Source organism: Callithrix jacchus, chromosome 7 (assembly GCF_049354715.1).
Source record: "Callithrix jacchus isolate 240 chromosome 7, calJac240_pri, whole genome shotgun sequence".
In the NCBI taxonomy this organism is placed as follows: Eukaryota; Metazoa; Chordata; class Mammalia; order Primates; family Cebidae; genus Callithrix; species Callithrix jacchus.
In genome coordinates, this window is record NC_133508.1 from 6,243,600 (window position 1) to 6,268,308 (window position 24,709).

The 24,709-nt window shown below is 44.8% G+C and overlaps 1 protein-coding gene across 6 annotated transcripts in view; it reads left to right on the forward strand.

Annotated features, from left to right (window-relative positions):
- The window catches only part of ITIH5 (inter-alpha-trypsin inhibitor heavy chain 5), a 194,077-nt gene that overhangs the window by 15,038 nt on the left and 154,330 nt on the right, over positions 1-24,709 (forward strand). For 5 of the 6 annotated variants that reach the window (XM_078329330.1, XM_054258417.2, XM_002750029.6 and 2 more), the window contains exons 1-2: positions 1,304-1,464; positions 11,797-11,841. In XM_078329330.1, the coding sequence (XP_078185456.1) occupies positions 1,378-1,464; positions 11,797-11,841 (132 nt within the window). In that variant the 5' untranslated portion in view covers positions 1,304-1,377. Of the gene's footprint in view, positions 1-1,303; positions 1,465-11,796; positions 11,842-24,709 lie in introns of those variants that run through there. The other variant, XM_035306695.3, reaches the window with a different exon arrangement.

Consider the following 24,709-nt stretch of genomic DNA (forward strand, 5'->3'; position numbering starts at 1 on the left):
TGGGATTACAAGCGTGTGTCATCACGCCCAGCTAAGTTTTGTATTTTTAGTAGAGACGGGGATTCACTGTTAGCCAGGATGGTCTCAATCTCCTGACCTCGTGATTTGCTTGCCTCAGCCTCCCAAAATGCTGGCATTACTGACGTGAGCCACAGCGTCAGACCCTGTTTTTATTTTTCATTTTTTTTCCTAGTTGTGTCCATCCATGTGTATTTCCAGCTAATTGCAATCATACTGTCGATTTGGCGATGTGATTTTCTCTTTAGATTACACTGTCAGCATTCTCCATGCTTCCGGAGACGTGGCCCCAGAGTATCCCCACATGCAACAGAAATACTACACGGGCTGTAAGGTATTTCTCTCGTTGCTTTCTCCTTCGTCCAGAACACGAAGGCCCGCAGCCTGGCCAGTCCCTCCCGCGCTAGACTGCAGGTAGCATCCTTTATCCGGCCTGCTGAGCGTCTGTGGCCCGTGCGGAGGGGACGAGCTGCCGGCTTCAGGCTGGCAGGTGCGCGGTGGGCCGTGTGCTGAGGGCCAGGCAGGCCTTCCCGCGTCCTCTGGGGACAGAAATTAAGCAAGACCTCAAAGAAGCGTCTTGCACTTTGAGGGCGAGGAAGAAAGAGATGAGGGGGGGCCGGGGTGTTGGCAAGAAACGGAGTAGGAGGTTCGACAGAGGAGACTGGCCCTTAGCAAAGTGTCACAGCCGCAGGATGGGAGGGTGTGGGAGGGGTACGTGGGGCCAGCACAGGTGGCCCTGCTGTGCGCGGCGAGGCTTGGAGTGCCTTCTCCCCAGAACTAAACTAGCCCGGCGTGGGGGGCTGGGGAGGCTCTGGTGGGGCTGAGGAGGGGAAGGCGGTGGCCGGGGCGGGGCCTGGTGTGGGGGCGCGCAGGGAGGCGGGGCCCGGGTTGGAGGGGGTGGCGGCAGGCGGGGTCCGGGACGGGGCCAGGGGAGGCGGGGCCGGGACTGGGGAGATGGGGGAAATTGGGGAGTGGAGAGGCGGGGCTTGGGATTGGGACCTGGGGAAGCTGTGTCCTGACTGGGGCCCAAAAAGGCGAGGCCCGGGCAAGGGGTGTCCAGGGAGGCAGGATCTGGTCTGCGGGCAGGATCAAGGAGGGTCCGGGATTGGGAAAGGAAATGGGGAAGGCGGGGCCCAGATTTGAGGGGTGGGGAGGTGGGGTCTGGGCTGGGGGTGGGAGAGTTGGAGTCCAGGAGGGAACCGCGGGGTGGGCGGGGTCCGGGTTGGGCTCGGGGTGGGCGGGGTCCGGGCTGGGACTGTGTGGTGGGCGGCCCCGAGTGCGTCCTGCAGTGGCCGGAGCCCTGGGTGCTGCAAAGCGCGTCCCGCCGGGTCCCTGAGCGTCCCGCACCCTCGCCCCGCCATGCTCCTGCTGCTGGGGCTGTGCCTGGGGCTGTCCCTGTGCGTGGGGTCGCAGGAAGAGGCGCGGAGCTGGGTTTCTTCGGAGCAAGTAAGTGGAGCCGCGGGGAGCCGGGCCTGGGCGCGGCCGCCCCCTTCCCTCCGCCGCCCCGGCCTCGGGGCTTCTGCCTGGGCCCCCTTGGACCGTCGCCCAGGCCCCCACCCGAGGCCCAGGGGTCCCCCTCTGTGGATCACTCTGCCCTGGCCTGAGGCTTCCTGCAGAGCTGTGTCCGGGACTCGTCCTGCGGAGCCTCCTTCTCGGTGCTGCTCATTGCGCAGATTTCTGTTGGTCGTTGTTAATTTCGGAGGCAGCTGCAAAAGTTACTATAATTACAATGTTTCTTCCTTACCACGCGTGGGGGGCAGTCTGCTGTTACCATCACTCGCAGTGGATCCAGGGAGAAAGGCAATCCGAGAGGAGTTCCAGACTCCTGAAAGACGACTTTTGCCGTCGGGAAACAGGGAGAGCACGACTTTCCCATTTAGTGACTACTGGTGGCATTTAAAGGTGGCCAGCACCGGGAACCAAAGCGTCTGAGTTCCTGCAGTTGCTGGTCTGTGCGTTTGTCAGGATTTGCGTTTTAAATGTCTCTTAACTTCACAGGCGAATAAGACCTGCAAATATCAAATGTCAATAAAATAATGAATAGACAGGCTTTTTTGTCTTTAAAAAGTATGAATCGGGTTCACACCAATAGCATTGAGATGTAACGCGCCACATGGCCCCGTCGCAAAGTAGAAGTGCTGTTCACACACATGCCATTTAAATATTTAAGCCGTTTAGCTCCCAGCGTGTGTGTTCGGGGTGGAAGATGCAATGAGGCGGACCTCTTCTCCCTTTTCCAGCCCCTGTTTTTCAGAGCAGAGTTAAAGAGGGACTGCCTAAATATGAAGATGGTTTCCTGCTCTCTGTCCTGTGAATGTGCTTAACAGCAAAGTGGAAGTAATGGCACGTCCCTCTAGGGAGGGAATAGCTAATAAAAGTCCCAGGAGTCATGGTAGTGGTGTTGGAGAAGTGCAGGCTTTGGCTGCAAAGAGTCAGGCTGGGCTCTACTCAGTGGTGTGTTCTGGGCAAGTCCGCTCATCTCTCAGAGCCTTCAAGTCCTCGTTGGTCAGGGCAGGGAATATGGCTCTTTTTGAGCAAATTGTAAGGACTCAGCTAGTTTGTGTTAGGGACCTGGTATACAGTGGGAACTCAATAACTGGAGAGGTTTTAGCAAGTGGCTGAAGGCATGTGCTTGGTGCCAGGATGTGTGGGGTTGATTCTTGCTTCTGTTACTTATCAGCTCTGGGACCCTGGGTAACTTCCTTTCCGCCTCACATTCCTCTTCTGTGAAATGTGGAGAAAGGATAGGGTTGTGAGGACTGAATGAACTATGACACCGGAAGGGCCGAAAACATTGTCAGCACTTCATGCTGGCCTTGGGCTTAGACTCAGGCTGCTGAAGTGCTGAGTGAAGGAATTTAGGGCAAAGATCTTGAAACTTTCGGGCGTGAAGACAGGAGAGTGTGGGATGGATGGAAACAAAGATTCTGTGTGAACTAGGAAGGAAGACTGTTTAATATCTACAAGGTCAAGTAGGTTTAACAATCCTGGGACTTTCTGTCATAGATAAACATGGGTTTGACCTATTTTAGTGATTTCATGCTGTCTTCAATCCTTGAAAATGACTAAATCAGGAGGAAAAAAAACCCTAAGGTATAAAGTTCTATGAACTTGCAATTTTACCCTTTATCCCTAATCCATTCTTTTTTTATATTTCATTTTTGTGATATAGGGTTTGAGGACATGGGCTCAGCATCAGTCTTCTGGGTTCAAATCCTGGGTCTGCACTCACTGGGGAGTTACTTAATGTTTATGAGCCTCTGTCTCTGTATGGGGATGATGCCGTTACTTCACTAGAATTTTGAAGTGTGAAACAGTTCAAATACTTAACTCTTAGAGCAGAATCTGGGAATGTAATGAGTGCTCTATTCTCAATCATTATGGTCTTCAAAATTATATGTAAACTTAATTTTTAAAAATGGAAGTCTCTGCAAATCTTATGCAATTTTTACGCTCAGCTTCCTGAGTCCCACTTCCATTGGTTTAGATCCATTAGGTTTGGGATGGGGCCCAGACGATTCTGATGTAGGTGGTCCATGCACCACACTTTTTTTTTTGAGACAGAATCTCACTGTGGTGTCACCCAGGCTGGAGTGCGGTGGTGGTATCTCTGCTCTCTGTAACCTCCGGCTCCCAGGTTCAAGTGATTCTCATGCCTCAGCGTCTGAAGCAGATGGGATTACAGGTGCGCTCCATCACTCCCAGCTGATTTTTGTATTTTTAATAAAGACGGGGTTTCATCACGTTGGCTAGGCTGGTCTCAAACTCCTGAGCTCAAGTGATTCACCCGCCCTGGTCTCCCAAAGTGCTGGGATTACCGGCATAAGCCACTGTGCCCAGCGGCACACCTTGAATAGCAGTATTTTAAAATAATCTTTTTGGAAATTAGTATTTAACAGAAAGTCCCTTGTAGAAAAACTGTCTGCTACAGAGTTACCTGTTTTGTTAGTTTAAATTATATGGTTTCTTTAAATAGTTTTATTCCCATTATTCTCAAAGCAGTTTTAAATGGACAAAATGGTAAAAGCCATCAGTTAATGAGTATCCATAATGTCCCAGTGTCCCAGAGAGTTTGCTAGTAGCTTTATGTGAAAATAATAAGAGAGAATAATGTATTCTCACTGAGTACGCCATGTGGTGCCGGACTGCCTGGGTTCAAATCTGGGCCCCATCACTTACTGGCTGTGTGTTCTTGGGCAAGTCAGTTAACCTCTCTGGGTCTCAGTTTCATCATCTGAAACACAGAATTGTTAATAATTCCTCCTGCAGAGGCAGGGGTGGATCCAGGCTTTGGGAGGAGAGTGAAGTTTATACAATTTTCAGGGCCCTCTTGAAGGGAAAAAACTATCAAATTATGACTACAAAATTAGGTGCCAAAATGACCATTTATTTAGAATGACAAAGCGCAACAAATTACACACTTTGGCATTGTGACAGGCACCACAAATATCACCCATTTTTAGGGGCTTGCACAAGTGAGGCATCCTGGAACTTACGTTTTATTACCTTCTAAATAATAACTACGTTTTCATAAAACAATAAACACATTTCTGCTTTTATGGTTGTTTGAGGATTAAATGAGTTAATTCAGGCAAAGCATTTGCATAGAGAAGACTCTAGGTCATCTTAGCTGCTTTTGCTATTTATGCACAGCCTAGTTAAGTCTCTACCACTGTAACACCTCAGCGTACTTATTAGACAACGGACAACCAGGAAGTCCTTTCTGGGAAGTGACGGCTGCAACAGCCTACTATGTGCAAAGCCTGGATTGGAGTGTGGGCGTGCTGAGCACAAAGGCTGGGCTCTCAGCGCCTCCTTCACACAGCAAGCCACATTCACTTTTGTAATTTAGTTGGATGTGATTAAATACGATTAGTGTTCGTAGCCCGTGGCACATACATGATGTGCAAGGCATGCTACTTGTAAATCAAACATCTATTGTGGTGACACATTTCTAATTCCCTGAATTGGACATTTCCAGATCTAAAATTTTTCTGTACATTCTCACTCAGAACCAAATCTTTGCATTTGAGGGGAAAAGCAACCACAATCAAGACAGCTATTTTTTTTTTTTAACTCTTTAAGAGACAAAGCCAGTGAAAGATGCTGCGAGCTACAGGCCACTCAATCACGTCTCTGTTATGTGCAGGGCTGCATTGCTGAAATTAGTTCGTAGGGAAGAGTGTGGAAGGAATATACTGGGGAAGAAATTCCAGAGATTTGGTCACTCCCAAAGCAGCCACATGTCATTTCTTGGGGATGGAAAGGAAGGGTGGGGACGTCCTGAGAACTGAGTGATGAGCTGTGTGTGACTTTGTGTTCCTAACTAACACTTTCCCCGAGTCCTTGGATGCTCAGATATCAGGAGATCCTGCTTATCGTGTCATCAGAGTTGCTGCTGGGAATGCCAGCCAGGTGTTTCTGGAACTAAGGAACAGTAGGGTAGGTTGATATAGGAAGATGGGGGCCAGAGGATGAAGACCTGAGTTTTTTTTAGTAGGAATGTTCTGAACCACTCATTATTTTCCCACAAGCAACATCCAGTTCCCTGATTTTTATTTTCTTTTTTATCCCTCTCTCTCTCTCTCTCTCTTTTTGAAACAGTCTCACTCTGTCACCCAGGCTGGAGTGCAGTGGTGTGATCTTGGCTCACTGCAACCTCTGCCTCTTAGGTTCAAGTGATTGTACTGCCTCAGCCTCCCAAGTAGCTAGGACTACAAGTGTGCACCACCAAGCCTGGCTACTTTTTGTGTTTTTGTAGAGATGAAGTTTCACCATGTTGGCCAGGCTGGTCTTGAACTCCCGATCTCAGATGATGGGCCTGCCTTGACTTCCCAAACTGCTGGGGTTACAGGCATGAGCCAACGTGCCTGGCCCCTGATTTTTCATAGGTAAAGAAAAGAAACAGGGTGACTTGCCTAAGGCCAGTTGCTTTTAAAAAATTTTAATAGATCTGCTGGGATCTATACAGGCACAATGGTTCATGCCTGGAATCCCAGCAGTTTGGGAGGCTGAGGTGGGCAGATGGCTTGAGCCCAGGAGTTCAAGACCAGTCTGGACAACATGGTTGAAACCCCATGTCTACTAAAAATACAAAAATCAGCCAGGCATGGTGGTGTGCACCTGTAGTCCCAGGTACTTGGGAGGTTGAGGTGGGAGGATCACCTGAGCCTGGGGAGTCATGATTACACTGCTGCATTCCAGCCTGGGTGATGTGAGTTGAGTCTCAAAAAAAAAAAGTTAAAAAAAAATTCCTGGAAATTGTTTGGATTTTAGCTGCAATATCAAGTTTCTTCTTCCATTACCAAGGTGATAGGCATCCCAAATTGCAAATGGTTAATAGCTAAACAGCTTGCAGCAATATTACTTTGAAGGAAGAAAAGTTTTGGGTGAGTGATATAGAGTTACCCAAATGGGACTGTTCTCAGACTGTTCTCAGCCGACATGATAAATGGGATCTCAGGTGACTTTCCGGCACCTGGCCCTTGGTTCTGTTCCAGGTCCTATAGCAGACCTCTAAGGCAATTGGCCCTTTAGTTTCTGGGTTTTGGTTTCAGCATTTCAGAATGCTCTCAGAAGAATGGGGCCAGGCGATGGATAAATTCCTTGTACGGATCCCTTTAGGAACTCACAAATTCAGTCATTTGCAGGTGTTTGACTGAGGCTGGCCTAAGTGTAATGCCTCTTGGATCTGTTAAGGCAGCAGTCCCGAACCTTCTTAGCACCAGGAACTGGTTTCATTAAGGAAGTTTTCCATGGACTGGGGGTGTGAGGGATAGTTTTGGGATGAAATTGTTCCACCTCAAATCATCAGGCATTGGTAAGAATCTCATAAGGAGCACGCAACCTGGATTCCTTGCATGCATAGTTCACAGTAGGGTTTGCCTCCTGTGAGAATCTAATTCCTGGAGCATTAGGAGGCGAAGCTCAGGTGGTAATGAGGGCTCACACCCTGCTCACCTCCTGCTGTGTGGCCCAGTTCCTCACAGGCCACCAGCTGGTACCTGTCCACGGCCCCAGGGATGGGGACACCTGTGTTGTGGGACCCAGAATCACGGATACAGTGTTACAGCTCGAAAGGAAGAGTGGAGGATCTGAACCTCGCCTTTGCATCTCTCTTTAAGTCAGTTGGGTCATGAAGGGATCCATACCAAAGGTGGAGTGTCTTTGCTCAAGAAGTAGGCTCTGTTTCTCTCCTCCTGCCTCCTATTCTCAAGATGACTCGAGTATCTCTCTCTTTTCTTCCTCTATCATGATCTGATGCTGTGATGGATCTTGGGAAGAAAAACAGAACCCCTATTCGTCCAAGTAGAAACACGTAAGCAGCACTTGCAGGTTTTTTTCCCAATTGATAACGGGGTAGGTTTGGAGCTCCCACACTCCACAGCTCTGATGATGTTACTGCCAAGCCTTGTGCTAAGGAAGACTTTACCTGACCTTCTGTTACCTGGCAGTGATGTTGCCGGGTCCATTTGTGTTAGAGGCAGGTGCAGATCTATGAAACTGATGATTTCTGAGGATCGTTCCTGTGTTGAACCTGATTCTCTTTAACTTTCTTCTTGTCGTTCATCCCAATCTGAGACACATCTCCACAGCTAGCTGTAGCCCTGTCTCCGTCATAAAACCTTTCAGGTTATTCAGGAACATAGTGACCTCTTCTGTCATTGATTTCCTTTGTAACTTATAAAACCTCCTTTGTCTATTGGGCTTTTGTTAGTACATATGGTTTTTGAAAATTAGATAGTATGGTCCTTTGTGGCAGAGATGGTGGCTTACATTTCTCTTAATAAATGTCGTGGTCTGGATATCTTCTGTTCTGATGCTGGAGAAATAACCTCAGCTGGGTAGCACCATCCCTTAAGTCCATGATTTGGGGCCTCAGGGAAGTCAGTGGAAGCTCTAAGATGACTATTTACGGAAGTTTTGCCCTGAAGCTGGAGGTCAGGACCTCCTTTTCTGTACCCAGACTCCACCCCTAGTTTCTTAAAAGGCACCGAGAGAACATTCAAACAATAAAAAGGATCAGGAATTCTCAACTAAAAGCGCTGATGATATTAATGTCATTTTCGCTTCCAATCCTAGCTGGCACCAGCAGTCTATGTGTACTGGGAAGTTTTGGTTCTGGGTCAAGCTGAGTTGAAACTTGGACTGAAGTATGGCCATAGTGATCCCCTGAGACATCAGATAGTCATCTCAAAAATGAAAAACCAGCTTCTCTTTTTCTCCTTGAAGCATGCTTATTTTCTTGAAAAGCCTATTTTGCAAAAGAGAAAACTTCAAAGAAAATACTTTAGATCAATCAGGAACTTAATACTTGAGAAGGGCTGGGCTTGCTTTCTGATCATAGTTATCTTAAGTGGTCCCCAGGCTACCCCACAATTTAGGGAGGGAAGGGCCAGAGACGATCCCACAGGACTGATAAACAATGTGCCAAAGGTCCCTCTGATGGCCTTCCTCTGACAGTGTCTTGTACATCTCATCGCATTTTATTTTATTTAATTAATTCATTTATTAAAAAAAATTTTTTTGAGATGGGGTCTCACTTTGTTGCCCACACTGGAGTGCAGTGGCATGATCTCGGCTCACTGCAACCTCCACCTCCCAGGTTCAAGTGATTCTCCTGCCTCAGCCTCCCGAGTAGCTGGGAGTACAGGTATGTGCCACCAGGCCCAGCTAATTTTTGTATTTTTTAGGAAAGATGGGGTTTCACCATGTTGGCCAGGTTGGCTTTGAACTCCTGACCTCAGGTGATCCACCTGTCTTGGCCTCCTAGAGTGTTGGGATTACAGGCGTGAGCCACCGTGCCCGGCCTCACCTCATTTTAGAATTCCAGAATGGATATACTCCTAGGAGGGTTTGGTTTGTAAACCAAGAATAAAATTTGAAGGCCCGCCAACCATCTGAATGGACTTCCTCCTCTAGGCCAGGGCCCCTCTAAGTTTAACCTGAAAGGCAGGTTCAGACCATCATGGGAAGTGGGGGTCCGGGAAGCAGGGGCTTCACATGCTTCCTTGTACCCCTACAGCATGAACAACATCAACACAGATCAAAGTTCTGATAAGAAACACTTGCAGTTGATTCTCTCTGAAACCTGCTTGCTACCTGGAGGCTTCATCTTCACGATAAAGTTCTGGTCTCCACAACCTTTTATTATGACCCAGACATTCCTGTCTATTGACAATAACTCTTTCAACCAATTGCAGATCAGAAAATTTTAAAATCTACATATAACCTGGAACCCCCCACAACCTTCTATTATCCCCCTTTTCTAGACTGAACCAACGTGTATCTTAAATGTGTTTAATTGGTGTCTCACATTTCCCTAAAATGTATAAAACCCAGCAGCTGTGCCCTGACATCCTGGGCACATATTCTCAGGATCTCCTGAGGGCTGTGTCATGCATCATGGTCACTCCTATTCCGCTCAGAATAAATCTCTTCAAATATTTTACAGAGTCTGACTCTTTCATCGACAGGTTCTTACTTGGAGTCAGGGTGGATGTCAGCCTGAATCCTGTACTATTTTTCTCCATCCCATGTTCTGTTAAATAGGAGGCTCTGTAATGGCTTAGGATGGTAACTTACAATGTATATATATTTTTGGTTGGGGAGGTAAAGCAGGGAATGGGGTTAAAACAGTTTCTGCTATACTTTCAGTCTTCGAAACAGAAATATCTTCATTTTGTCAAGACCTGCGGTAACACAAAAAAGTTTAAAGAACAAGATGTCAGTCATTCAAAGGTGGCAGCCATCGATTAGCACTCTGATGAACATTCTATACATGAAACACTTATACTTACAAAAACAGGATAGTGTTACCTATAGTGTTTTGTTACCTGATTTATTCACTTAAAATTGTGTCACGAATATACCTCTCAGGATTGACTAGGCTATGCTGTGGTACCCAACAAGCCCCAGTTCTCAGTGTCTTAAACAATAAAGTCTTACATCTTGCGTATGCACCTGGCCCATCTTGGGTCAGCACTGGGGCAGCTCTGCACCTGCTGGTCACTGTGAACTTGGCCTTCGTGGAGCAGCCATTGCCCTAAACATTGCTAATCACTGTGTTGAAGAAAAGGCAGTTCTGGGACATTGAACACTAACGTAATGCTTGGCTCAGAAGTGACTCATGCTACTTACATTCATAACCTATTGGCCAGAACTAGTCACGTGACCCTGTCTACCCACAAGGAGTCATCCCTCTGGCAGAGAACTAGGAAAATGTTTGGAGAGCAACACTGAAGTCCAGTAAAATGAATGTTTGTAAATGTAGGTGCAGGCCCTTATGTTCAGTAGCTGTGCTGTGTTAATCATGCCCATTAATCAATGTATCATAGTCTACTTACCCGAACCACATTTTCAGGGCCTTTGAGGCTATTTCTAATTATGAGCAACTGGTTTAAAAGTTGCCATAAATTGGCTGGGCATGGTGGCTCAGGCCTGTAATCCCAGCACTTTGGAAGGCTGAGGTGGGCAGATCACGAGGTCAAGAGATCGAGACCATTCTGGCCAGCGTGGTGAAACCACGTCTCCACCAAAAATACAAAAATTAGCCAGGCATGGTGGTGCATGCCTGTAGTCACAGTTACTTGGGAGGCTGAGGCCAAAGAATCACTTGAATCCTGGGGGCGGAGGTTGCAGTGAGCCGAGATTTCACCACTGCACTCCAGCCTGGTGACAGAGCAAGACTCTGTCTCAAAAACAAAAAAATTGACGTGAAGTCTAGGTATATTATTTAATGTTTTTGATCTAATTGTAAAATTACCCTCCAGAAAGGAAGGCGAATGTATTACTCCCAGCAATAATAGTTTATACTTAAGTTGATCAGATTTGCCATGAGTAATGTCCAAACAACCAGCTAAGATTTTTAAATTAGTCCAGAGGGGCTGGTTAATTAATTATTAATGAGATTTTTTAAAAAGATAATTTTTGGCGGGGCGAAGTGGCTCATGCCTGTAATCTCAGCACTTTGATAGGCCAAGGTGAGAAGTTTGCTTGACACTAGGAGTTTGAGACCAGTCTGAGCAACATAGCGAGACCCTATCTTTACAAAAAATATAAAAATGAGCCAGACGTGGTGGCTCGTGCCTGTAGTCTCAGCTACTTAAGAGGTTGAAGTGGGGGGGAATCGCCTGAGCCAGAGAGGTTGAGGTGCAGTGAGCTGTGATCCCACCACTGCGCTCCAACCTGAGCAACAGAGTGAGACCATGTCAAAAAAAAAAAAAAAGAGATGATTTGATCACCCTCCCACGTCCCTCCTCTGCCTGTGGAAGAATGTAAGGAATCACCCAGAAAAGACCTGATAAAGAGAATTTAAAATAAGTTCAGATTCATTTCAGTTTCCTGGAATTTGAAGTTGAATAGTGAGCCCAGTGGAACTACGACTGAAGACCTTTACTTATTTTAATAGACTCAGTGGCAAAGAGTTTAACTTGAAGCCCCAAATAAAACAAAACAAAATACAAATACTCTAATTATCTTCTTGTTCTTGTCACTTCATCCGTTCTCCTCTTACAGATAGAAGGACGCTCAGGCGCCGAGGTCATGTGATGCTATGGGGTAAGAGTCAACCAGGTCTGACAGGGCTGGATTCTAACGCTGATAAAACACACTCCCTGATAAAAAGTCAAAGTGCTTTTCGGGATAGAAAGGGCTTTTGGGGAATTTGGGTAGATTTCAACTCCCGTGTGTAACTCATTGAAGAATGACCTCAACCATATTTCATGTCTCTTCTCCTTTTTAAAAATCACCTGTTTGACGGTCTCTTCTCTTTTGTAGGTTGGACTCAGAGTCCCGAGGCAAGTCAGACTGTTGCAGAGGCTGGTAGGTACATTCATGGTGTAGCTCAAAGTTTATTCCCTCACTCTTCTGTTTATTTTGAACGTGGTATCCATTTTGCTTGCTGATTCTCCAAATTATATAAAGTTGCTCATAGAAAAATTCTGAGATGAAATGGCATCGCTGAGTCTTTTTTAAGGCTTTCTTTAAGTGGATTTTTTTTTTTTTTTTTTTTTTCTGGAAAGAGGTATGATTATTTCAGTAGGATTAGAAACACAAAGGTCTTTGCAGGCTTGTTTTTTAAAGCCTAAATATAACTTTTATTTATTTTTGTGACATCCTTACCCAGGAAATCAGAGCTTTGTTGTACAGTAAACAACTAAAGCAATCAAAGAATTCACATTTCTAGACTAAAGCACCATGTAATGAAAGTTGGACAGGCCCCCAGTGCACGCTGGAGGCTAAGAGATTGGAACTCGGCAAATGTTCAGAAACTCTAAGAGCTTGTTTGAAACGACCTCAGTTCTTCCTTACTACTGTGCATGCAGTGAAATGTCAAAATGTAGAGCCATGCCTTTCACTCTGGTGAGACATGTATTCAGGCCCTCCCCGCACCTGGCTGGTGTTGGAGTGGATTCAGATTTCTTGCCATTACCAATAACACAATCGTCACCATCTTTGTTTGGATTGGGATTTTGGATTAAAATTTTTTTTTTCTTGGCTTTCTCATCTTCTTTCCCTCTTCTGATCCTCCCGATCTTGCCTCCCCATACCCCACATTCATTAGCCTTGTATTCTTTCTTTCATGTTTTTTCCATGTTCACATAATCCTAGACAAACATACATGTACAAAAACATGTCAAGAATTGTGAAGGGGCTGAGATTTAAAGCTACTTACAAGCGAACAAATTAGTTACCATTTCAGGGATGCTAGGAGACTCCTGGGTCAGAGACAAAGGACGACTGATGACTCACAGTAATAGCAGTAGTCAGAGCATGTGTGCCGTTCCCCCAGCAGTTCCCGAAAGGTAACACCTGCCGTGCAGTTGGTTTGCATTGCATGAAAGGAGCCCGCCCTTAACTTAGGGAACTTCACTCTTCAATAATGAACACTGAGCCTGCCTGGTCTTTGCTCCTGGGGGGACATATTTGCTTTATTATTCTGCACATTAAGCCAACCTGTCTTTTTCCCTGAAGGGAGAGATCACCTGTCTTCCAAGGCTGTTCACTGTGCATTTGTAAAGGTAGTTCACAGCAAAGGCAGCTACAGTCTCTGCTTGCAAATTGTGCAGAAACACCAGAGATTCATGGAGAATAGCCTCCCCACAATACATACATACATGCACGCTTTCATTCATTCACTCATTCAGTCACTGAACAAATATTTTTTCAAGTGCCTGCCACTTGCCCAGACTGTTCTAGGCATTGGAGATATAGCCTAGAGAACAGACAAAATAAGAGAACAGACGAAAACGCCTTGTCTTTCATAGAGCTTGAACTCTAAAGGGGGCAGAGATAGACAGAAAACACAAAGTAAATAAATAATCAATCGTAAGCATATTGATAATTGAGGAGATGACAGGGGTCAGTGAGAGACAGAGTGCAGCAGGGAAGATGGGGGCCCAGGGTATATTTGCCCCTGAGAGACTATGGATCATTGCTCTAAAACCACGGGTGCATGTGACAGCTCGTGCTGACCGAGTGCTTAGTGCACGCCAAGCATTGTTCTAGGTGCTTTATGTGTCGTGACTCAATTACTCTTTTTTTTTTTTTGAGACAGAGTCTGGCTCTTGTTGCCCAGGCTGGAGTGCAGTAGTGGGATCTCGGCTCACTGCAACCTCCTCCTCCCGGGTTCAAGTGATTCTCCTGCCTCAGCCTCCTGAGTAGCTGGGATTTCAAGCACCCACCACCACTCCTGGCTAATTTTTGTACTTTAAATAGAGACGGATTTTGCCATGTTGGCCAGCTGGCCTCGACGTCCTGACCTCAGGTGATCTGCCTGCCTCGGCCTCCCAAAGTGCTGGGATACAGGCATGAGCCACCCTGCCCCGGCCATCAATTACTCTTTTAACAATTCTCTGAGGCATATTACAGATGAGAAAACAAATTCAGAGATTGAGTAACTTTCCCAAGACAACACAGCTGGGAAGAGGTGGTGGAGCCAGGATTTGAGTCTAATTCAAGGTCCAAGTCCAGGCTCTTAACTAATATACCAAATGGGACTCTCAGTTAGATGTATTTCTATCTGTATTTATAGTTATATGTGTTATAATTTACTAAACATTCTTTTATTGATGAACTCTCAATTTATTTACAGAGTTTTTCACCCTGCATACGATGCTTCAATAAACACTTTCATTTCTTCTTTTATGCGGGTGCCTTTAATTCTACAACGTATATTTTCAATAGGAGGATTGCTGATTCAAAGTGCATGTATATTTCAAATTTTGCTGGGCTTGGTGGCTCATGCCTGCAATCCCAGCAGTTTGGGAGGCTGAGGCAGGTGAATCACCTGAGGTCCATAGTTCGAGGCCAGCCTGGCCAACATGGTGAAACTTTGTCTCTACTGAAAAATACAAAAATTAATTGGGTGTGGTGGTGCATGCCAATAATCCCAGCTACTTGGGAGGCTGAGGCAGGGGCAGGGAGATCATTTGAACTTGGGAGGTGGAGGTTGCAGTGAGTTGAGATCACGCCACTGCACTCCAAGCTTGGGTGACAGAGCAATATTCTGTCCCCCTAAAAAATTTTTTTTGATAGATGTCAGATTAATTTTTGAATACTATTACTGTTAACACTGTCTGTATTCATTCCATGTCTGTCAACAATGATGAATACACACATTTCTGCACGCAGTTGATAAAATTACTCTTTTTCTCTTTTTAATCTGCCAGTCTTTGCTTAGGAAGTAATATCTCATTGTTCCTTTAGCTTGCATTTCCCTGCCTGTGTGTGAATTTGGAATTTGTTTCTTTTATTGCTCAAACCAGTCTCCATAACAAGGATTTGAACATTTTAAATTACGCTCGTTAGGCATCCACAGTCACTCCTGTGAGTTGCTTTTTTAAAAAATGTCGTTTGCCTTTCTTTCTCTTTCTTTCTTTCTTTTTTCTTTCCTTCTTTCTCTCTTTTTTCCATCTTTCTTTCACTCTGTTTCTCTCTCTCTCTCTTTTGTTTTCTCTTTCTTTCCTTCTTTCTTTTTCTCTTCCCTTCCCTTCCCTTCCCTTCTGTCTTTTCTTTTTTGATAGTCTGGCTTTTTCCAAGGCTGCAGTGGGGCAATCTCGGCTCACTGCAACCTCTGCCTCCCAGGTTCAAGTGATTCTCCTGCCTCAGCCTCCTAAGTAGCTGGGATTACAGGCATGCGCCACCATGCCCGGCTAATTGTTTGTATTTTTAGTAGAGACGGGGATTCACCATGTTAGCCAGGATGGTCTCATCTCCTGACTTCGTGATCTGCCCAGCTCAGCTGCCCATCTTTCTATTGTGTTTTTTATCCACCTAATTTATCAGAGAGCTTTGTATGTTATAGATACCTTCTCTCTTCTAAACTGGAAGATATCCTCTCGAAATCTATCATTTATTAACTTTGTTTATGGTATATTTGCCATGTAAAAGTGCTCAGTTCCTAAGTAATAAATAGTTTATGTTTTCCTTTCTAGCTTCTAAGTGTACAAAGATTTTCTTGACTCCCTGGCTTAGACCATTTTATAACCTCTTAGATTTTCTTAGAAACTTCTTAGAATTTTGAAAGTCTTACTTTTACAAGTATCATAAATTTTTAACAAAAATGTGATTGACCACTCAGTTGATACTGGAATGATCTTTCCAGTGGTAGACCTGGAGCTTCACTCTCTTGTGTGAATGTCTTCAGTGAGTCCACATCCCTTGTGGGATAAACTCCAAGGACACGTGTGACCCTGCGTCCTGTGGCTCCTTCTTCCCTCTGGAGCTCACTTCATCCTTTGAGTCTCCTTCTAGCCTGTGCCCTTGCCATCTCCCCCCAGTTGTCGTTCTCTGAATGTTCCGTGCTTGAATTAATGAATAGAATGTGAATGGCAACAGCTGGTACTCCCGTAACATTGCCAGGACCGCAGGAATTTATTTGATTTTACTCTGAATTAATTAGACACCCTTTTTATGAAGCTCCCTGGCATCACATACACACAAAATATTTACTCTTTGGAAAGCAGGAGCGTCTTTGTGTGTGAGTTTCCACAGTGCTGAACAGATCCTGGCCTGGCTTTCCCAAGGTCATTCGCTGCCATCATTTAACCTCCTGACTGCAGGATCTATCCTGGTGTCTGCTTTGCAGCAGGTATTCTACAGTTTGTACTCAGGGTTGGTTTCCAGCGGGTGTGGTAAGACGCACAGACACAGAAATGACTGACGTGAAGGAGGAAGCTCATACTCACAGATCCCTGGAGGCAGAGGTGGCAGCACACCACACCAGGCCACACCGGGAGGCACCTGGGTGGGTCAGGAGCAGAAGGTGCAGAGGATAGCACATGTCTCAGAGCCTGCATTGGGGTTTTCATGGGAAGGACTGGGCGAGGTGGGGTAGTAGGTAGGCTGAGGAGGGTTAGGATTGGCTCTAGGGGTCCCTGGTCCTGGGGGGATTTGGGGAAGTATTGGCTTGGTGCATAAATTTGATTTTTTTTTTTTTAAACAGAGACTCACTCTGTGGCCCAGGCTGGAGTGCAGTGGTACTATCTCAGCTCACTACAACCTCCGCCTCCCAGGTTCAAGCGATTTTCATGCCTCAGCCTCCCAAGTACCTGGGATTACAGGCACACATCACCACACTCAGCTAATTTTCGTAATTTTAGTAGAGATGGGTCTTGCCATACTGGCCAGGCTGGTCTCAAACTCCTGACCTCAGGTGATCCACCTATCCTGGCCTCCCAAAGTGCTGGGATTACAGGCGTGAGCCACCGCGCCCAGCTGAGGTGCATGAGTTTGATACGGGAGATGGTTGGATGTGTGGCCCTGGACTGCTCAGTTTATACAGCAAAGGTGTGCTTGTAGCGGGGTTGTCTGCTGTTTCTAGGAACGAGCCAGCCTGGGATGGAAGGTCTTTCCAGGATCAAAGCTCTAAATGTCAGAGCGTCAAGAACGTAGAAAACAAGGGAATATGGCCACTACGGTGGGTAGCATGACTCTGGGCCTCATGCCTCGCTGAGGACTAGTCATGTGTGTGTCTGTGTGTGCCAGTGCCCAACTCTGACCATCGTGCTGTCTCCTGTTCAGGAAGTGCATAGAAAGGGGTGGTGTTTTTCGTATGTAAAAATAAAAATGGCATTTTGTTTTCCTTCTACTCTAAATATAATGAAACATCACTAAGCATTAGCACAAGTTGGTCATTCAGAACTGATGCCATTTTCTGTCTACAGAAGGGTAAAGTGATTTCCCAAAGGTGGTAAATCCAGCAGTCAGAGAAGTGCCTTTGTCTTATGTTTTATTCAATTACAACATGGGCTGTGTTGTTTTTCTCAGTAAGGAGAAGCATTAAGGGCTAGTAAAGATTTGGGGCATGGAGTCAGCCAACTGCCATGCTCCAGCCTTCTCTATAAAACCATGGGGAGCAGAGTTAGATGATTTCTAAAGTTCTCTCCCACCTCCTTCTAGTGGTCAATAAAGAATGGTTAGACTGAAATAAAGCAATGCAAGGTTAATCTTCTAGGAAGAGGTGCTGTGGCCTGAGTGCTGGCAAGGGCAGCCCTAACCGTTCCTCCACTACCTTTCCAGATGGCATCTCGGGTGACTCAGGATGTCCTTGGGTGGCTTGATTTTCAGTGCCTCACATGAGTCATACCCAAAGCTTTGGTCCCTTGAGCAATTAAGACACTCCCTGCCTCAAATGACTTTTCCGTCTGTGTTGCCTTTGTAGGAAAAAATAATGAAGAAATTATCTGTGTCACAGGAAGATTTTTTTTTTTTTTTTTTTTTTTTTTGCCACTGTTTTCCAGCGGACATCCCAAAACAGAGTTATTACTTAAATAGAACTCTGGAAAGCATGTTGGATTTTTAAGAACCATGCACTGGGAAAAAGTGAGGCCACTGTTTTACATCCTTCCTTTATGACACATTGTCACGAGCCTCTGCCATTCGAAGTTCTCACTAGCTTTTTAGCACATTTCCTGTGCTACCTGCCTGTCTCATTCTTCTCACAGCACGCTCTCCTTTCTAGTCGTTGATCTGGGAGTGTGCTGTCATTCATTTCCACTTCTGCATCTTCCGTGCTCTTAGAACGTTCTTTCTGTTCTCTTTCACCACATGCAAGTACTACATCTGTTTTAAAAACCTTTTCTTACTGTCACAGACCTCACTGATTTATCTTTCTTCTCAACACTGGAAAGTCGTATAGTCAAGGTCTCTATCTATCTATTTATCCATCCATGCATCTATTCATTCACCCATTCCTATATCCATATCCCCCATCTCTTTAGATATGAAAGATCAAAATTTATATTTATTTTTTGTTTTTCTCTATTTGGGAGCTGCAGGTAAAAAAAGAATAACACTGTGTTAAGCACTATTATGTCTCATGGTCTAAATAGAAACTGTTTCTAATGCCAAGAAGAAGAAGGAGGAGGAGGGGAAGGGAACGAAGAAAAAGAAGGAAGAAGAAGGAGGAGGAGGAGGAGGGGAAGGGGAAGAAGAAGGAAGAAAGGAGGAGGAGGGGAAGGGGAAGAAAAGAAAGAAGAAGGAGAAGGAGGAAGAAGAATGAAGAGAAGGGAGAGAAGGAGAAGGAGGGAGAAGGGGAAGGGAAGGAAACAGGAAGAAGTAGCATTAATGGTTTCTCTTCTCCATGTTTACAGTCCCACAATCCACCAGGGCAGGGGTAAGGGCTGGTAACTGGGAGGGGGATAGACTTGTGCCTAATTGAATCTAGTAGATTCCGCACCAAGGGAACTGTAAGAGAAGGGCCAGGCTGTGGTATGTCGGTAACAGCAGGGGCTCTTGGGAGAATTGTAGCAGAAGCACAAAAACTAAAATAGTTTCTTGAACATTTTTTCAGTCTGTCTCTTGGGCCCATAAACTAAACTTCATATTCTTGATGTAATATTGTGGAAAATTCTACTAAATCTATACACTTGATTTAGATATAAGAAGATACTGTAATAAACTCAATACTGTCATGTGTCTTATAATTTTCACATTTTAAATTTAATGAAATTATTTCATGTCTCATAAATAAGAACAAATCACCATCACATTAAAAATAGTCTCCAGCATACCAAGTGAAGATGATTTTGATCCATTTTAAAAATAGTACTGAGCAAAAACTATTAGCAGAAGGAGCTAAATTTTACTTGGAACACTGTGCCGCTAGGGCCGTGCACTTCTGCTTGTCTAAGATGTAAGCAGAAGCTTCCCCTTCTCCCTCCTTCTCCTTCTCTCCCTTCTCTTCTTTCTTCTTCCTTGTTTCTTCTTCCTCCTCCTCCTTCTTCCTTTTCTTCTTCCCCGTCTCCCCTCCTTCTTCCTTATTCTTCTCCTTCCCCTCCTCTTCCTCCTCCTTTTTCTTCTTCCCCTTCCCCTCCTCCTCCTTTCTTCCTTATTCTTCTCCTTCCCCTCCTCCTCCTCCTCCTTCTTTTTCTTCTTCCCCTTCCCCTCCTCCTCCTTTCTTCCTTATTCTTCTCCTTCCCCTCCTCCTCCTCCTTCCTTCTTTTTCTTTGTTCCCTTCCCCTCCTCCTCCTCCTTTCTTCCTTCTTCTTCCCCTTCCCCTCCTCCTCCTCCTTCTTCTTCTTGGCATTAGAAACAGTTTCTGTTTAGACCACCATGAGACATAATAATGCTTAACACAGTGTTATTTTTTTTTTACCTGCCTAATACTCTCCCCCCATTAGTATTTTGCTTTTATGTGAAAGAATTACGTGCTAAGTTGACAAGAAGAATTTTTGAAAAGTGTCAGACTGTGACTACAGTTCAGAGAATACATTCAGTTTTATGTCCTCTGTCTTCAATGTGTCCAATTTAATGGACGATAACTGAGGTTCACGAGTAACTTTTGAATTAGCACCAAAGACTGAATTCTATTTAGTATATATTTTATTGGTTATCAAACAATTACCATTGCAAAAAGCCTTGAATTGGCCACGTTGTCCCTGTGTTCTTTTTTGAAAGAGGCAGGATTGGAAATTGGGGCTTTAGATGGCCATGGGGGATTGACTATCTCTTACCTATGTGACTTGGCAAAGTCGCGCAGGAAATGACTTTGGCCTATACTGGAAAGGAGAAGAGTTTGGATTTCAGAAGCTGTTGTTCTTTACAGTTCATCTTCATAATCTAACATTTCCCCAAAAATTTCAAGGATGTTTTTAATATGCCGAAAGTGTAGTTTACAAACCGTAACAAAGTATGTAAAGATCAGAACGGGCATAGAGTTGGAAATAACTAAATTAACTAAAATTTGGTTAAGTTCAGCACGTCACGCTGAAGTGGCGTTGCAAACTTGAATGTCTACAGAAACTAGGCAGCCGTTCCAGATCTGCTGCACAAACATTTCCCACAAAATTCAGTGGCTTAGAGCAACAACCATTTCATCACATCATTTGCTGGGGAAGGGTTTAGGCAGGGCTCAGCTGGATGATTCTTCTGGCCTGTGGTGTTGCCGGAGGTTGCTCTGCGGTGTTCAGTTGGCAGATGGCTGCTCTGGAGGGGGCAGTGCAGCTTCCCTCATGGACGGGCTCCTTGGCAAGAGCAGCTGAGCTCAGCTGAGTTATTCTCCATGTTTTTCGTGACATTGTAGCAGAAAAGCAGCCATAGACAGTATGTAAATGAATGTGGCTGTGTTTCAATAAAACTTTATTTGCAAAACAGTGCAGCCTACTTGACATAGCTTGCCTACTCCTGCTACAGATGAATGAGAGAGCAGGGCCATCTGAAAGGACGTTCCAAAAATGAAAAATGATTATAAAGTGTTGATGGATGATGGGGGAACTGGGTAATTAAAACTGCAGCTATTTTTAGAAAGGAAGGAGGTAGATATTTTTTTCAGTGGCAGATTGTATTTTCCAAAGATGGAGGCACTTCAATGTGCCATTCCTCCAATGGAGATGGGGGTCTGTGCCCTCTGTCTTTGAAACTGAGTGTGCTTTTGTGACTGCTTTGACCAGTAGAGTATGAGAGAAGTAATACATTGTGATTTTTGAGGTCAGGGCATGACAGGGCATCTAGCTTCCACCTCACTGTTGGGAAAGCTACCAAGTGACCAGTGAAGCTTGTGGCTACCAGGTGACCAGCCTGACTCCTGTGCAGTGGCCCATGCTGTGAGTTCATCTACACTTGCCCATTTGGAAGGACCATATAGAGGGGATTGAGGACAATATGAGATGGAGAGATGCCAGTCCTGGCTGCCTCAGCAACTCACAGTTCCAGCTTCAGCCACCCTCTATACAGATGCCAAACCACCCAGCCAAGCCCTTCTGAAATTCCTGACCCACAGAAACCCCGAGAGAAAACATGAGGATTGCTGCCGTTTTAAACTACTGAGTTTTAGAGTGATTTGTTAAGCAGCGTGAAATTGCTAAAACATAGATAAAGTAAGATGAACTAACTATGTATATCATTAGGTGAGATTAAGCCAATTAGTGTAGCATATATTTATGGAAGGGTATACAAAAATTGTTAAATACTGTTTCTGGGGAATGGAACTGTGAATCCAGGGTGGAAGGGAGACTGCTATTTTCATTTTTTATTCACCATAGTTAGAAGTTTTTACCATGTGCATATGTTACTTGATAATTTTTTAAAAACTAGTTTAAATTTTAAATAAAGCAGAGAATGATAAAGCTAGAATATGCTGAGTTCACAGGATTTTTTAGAGCATTAGTTCCTATTTGCTTTCCCAAGCATCTATAGAAATCAGAGCTGTGGTACTTTAAATTCTTCACAAATTCACAAGATCACAGCCACGGGCCATTTCTTATACACCAGCTTAGATTTGGAGATAAAATAATATATTTAATCATGGATAATTTAGAAAGAAAACCTGTTTCCAGAAATAACACAGATCAAAGTAAACACTTCATGTCAATTCATGGTCTTATTCACCTTGGGGTTCTTTTTTTTTTTTTTTAAAGATAATGAGATACAAATTTTAACTTTAAAAAACCCCCACATGTTGTCATGCTGCCAAGATCCTTGTCGTTCCCACCCCAGCCTAATCCTCACTGCCTTTACTGAAAGGTATGGAATGTTTTTAATGAGATCCTTTCATAGAAACATTTAGTAAAACTACATGTCGAGTCTCTGTTTTAATCCTAATCGCTTTGGGGGAGAGAGACAGATTTTGTCTGAAGAGACTAGATTTCCATAAAATGATACTGTATAATCAAACTTCTCAATTCAGACGTGATTTCCTAAACCTGAAGGTTTTGTTCCTTAGTTTTAGCTTTGCCTTAAATCTGTGGATCACAGATGTGAATGCAATTTTAGTTTTAGCTTTGCCTTAAATCTGTGGATCACAGATGTGCATGTAATTTTAGTGATTTGTTTAAGCCCTCTTCACTTGCAGATGAAGAAACATACGTTTTAAAGTTCAATTACTTAAAACAGTCATTCTCAGATTTGATCAGGCACTAGAATGACCTGGAGGGCTTGTTAAACCACAGCTTGCTGGGCCCACCCCCTGAGTTTCTGATTCTGTGGGTTTAGACAGAGTCTGAGAATCTCCAGCAGGTTTCCAGGTGATGGTGAGGCCCCTGGTCCAAGGACCACACTTTGAGAAGCGCTGCTTTGAAGTAAATCCTTCTCAGACCAAACTGGAAGGTTTCTTTTCCTCTTTTAGGCAAAAATATTCCCACTGTGCTCAGATTTGATCTTACCTTGATGGTTACTTAAATGAATTGTACATGTTTACTTCTTCTGGCTGTCTAAGAAAGATGCACATCCCCTAACGCTTTCCTTAAGCTGTTCCATTTGTCTTTGGCTTTTTTCAGTCACTAAGACTGGAAGTTCTTGCACAACCTGCTACGAAGGCGAACGGCCCCGATGCTTCTGCATGGAGCACTTGCCCAGTCTCTCCCCTTGCGCATGTGCGTGGCTCCGACCCTTGCAGCTCCCTGTCTTATGGGTGTTTGAGTCCATTCTCAGCTGTGCTTTATATATATATATATAAATATATATGTATATATAATTTTTTTTTTGAGACAGGATCTTGCTCTGTCACCCTGGCTGGAGAGCAGTGGCACAATCTTGGCTCACTGCAACCTTCGCCTCCCTGCTTCAAGCAATTCTCCTGCCTCAGCCGCCTGAATAGCTGGGACTGCACTCACGCACCATCACATGCAGCTAATTTTTGTATTTTTAGTAGAGACGGGGTTTTGTCATGTTGGCCGGGCTGGTCTTGAACTTCTGAACTCAGGTGATCCGGCCACCATGGCCTCCCAAAGGGTCAGAATTACAGGTGTGAGCCACCACGCCCAGCCGGCGCGCTTGATGTTCCTAGCCGCTTCTCTCGTACATCATAGAAAATCTCTCTCAGACTTCGTGGTTTGCATGCAGAGCATGATTTGATGCAAACATTTTGAGTAAGTGTTTGTTTCAATAGAATAACCCTCTGTAGCAACCCCTTTGAAGCAAGGTTTGTGATGATCTTTGTATGTCACAGCAGGAATATGTCTTTGATAGCAACAGGTCACAGCTTTATATCTGTTTTGAAAACAAACCTAAGGCTATAAATAAATTAATAAAGCAGTTGAGGGTTGCAATAAAAATTGTGCAGCTAGACCACAGTTTCTGAAGGAGAGAGGAGAATCTTGTTAGCATAAGCCAGTTGCATTCAGCATGTTTTCAGAGACTGTGCCAAAGGCCAGGATGGGGTTGAGTACAGAATGATGAGTAGGACCTGTCTGCAGAGGGCAGCCAGGCAGCCTTGCATGATAGTAGCCAGTGCAGACTTTGAAGTAAGTGGGACTGGGTTCAAGTCCCACATCCATTACCTGCTGGTGTGGACCAATATGTGCCTTCGTTAAGCTTCACTTCCCTCCATCTATGAAATGGGAATAAAGCACCTACTGCATATGTCTTCCAAGAGTGCCACAGGGTAGGTGTTTTAGTTTGTTTTAGTTTGCTTGGGCTTCTGTAACAAAAATTCTATAGACCATGTGGCTTAAACAACATGCATTTATGATCTCACAGTTCTAGAGGCTGGAAGTCCAAGACTAAGGTTCTGCAGGGCTTGGTTTTTGATGAGGGCTCTTGTCATGGATTGCAGATGGCCGCCTTCTCAACGTGTGCCCACGTGGTCTTTCTTGGTGCATGCAGACGGGGGTGGGGGGGTGGAAAGAGAGAGAGAGAGTGAGCATGCAAGTGAGCTGGCTCTCTTAGGTCTCCTCTCTTAAGGACATTAATCCCATCCTAGCGACCTCACCTTCATGGTCTCATTTAATCTACCCCCAGAGGCACTCACCTCCAAATACTGCCTTCCCTACGCCCCACTGCCTCCCATGGTGGGTTAGGGCTTCCACATGTGTGTTTTAGGAGGATACAGCCCATAATATGCTTGTCAATTGCTTACAGCCCCAGTTCCTGATGTTAGATAATGGCTGTTAGTAGCGGCTTGCGGTTTTCCTTACAAGTGTCTTCTTCCTCCTTCGGCCTTCTGCTACCAGCTGTCATCAGATGTAGCTCTGTTGTGAGGGCTAGAAAAAACCCTGCAGAGTTTTAACGGGCTTTTACATCACTCCTAGTTACTGCTCTTATCAGAGGCTTTTGGGATAAATTTAATCGGCACAGACTTAGGCTTTCCTTTTTCTGGGTTCTAATTCTCCAGATACTCTGCTGAGTTCAGTATAGATTCCTATTTCACAGTAACATGACTATAATTCAGATAGGGAAGCTCGGGTGTGTCAATTCTCTACGTGGGCATTGAAACTAATTTTAAAACATGAGAATTTTTTAGTCATGTTTT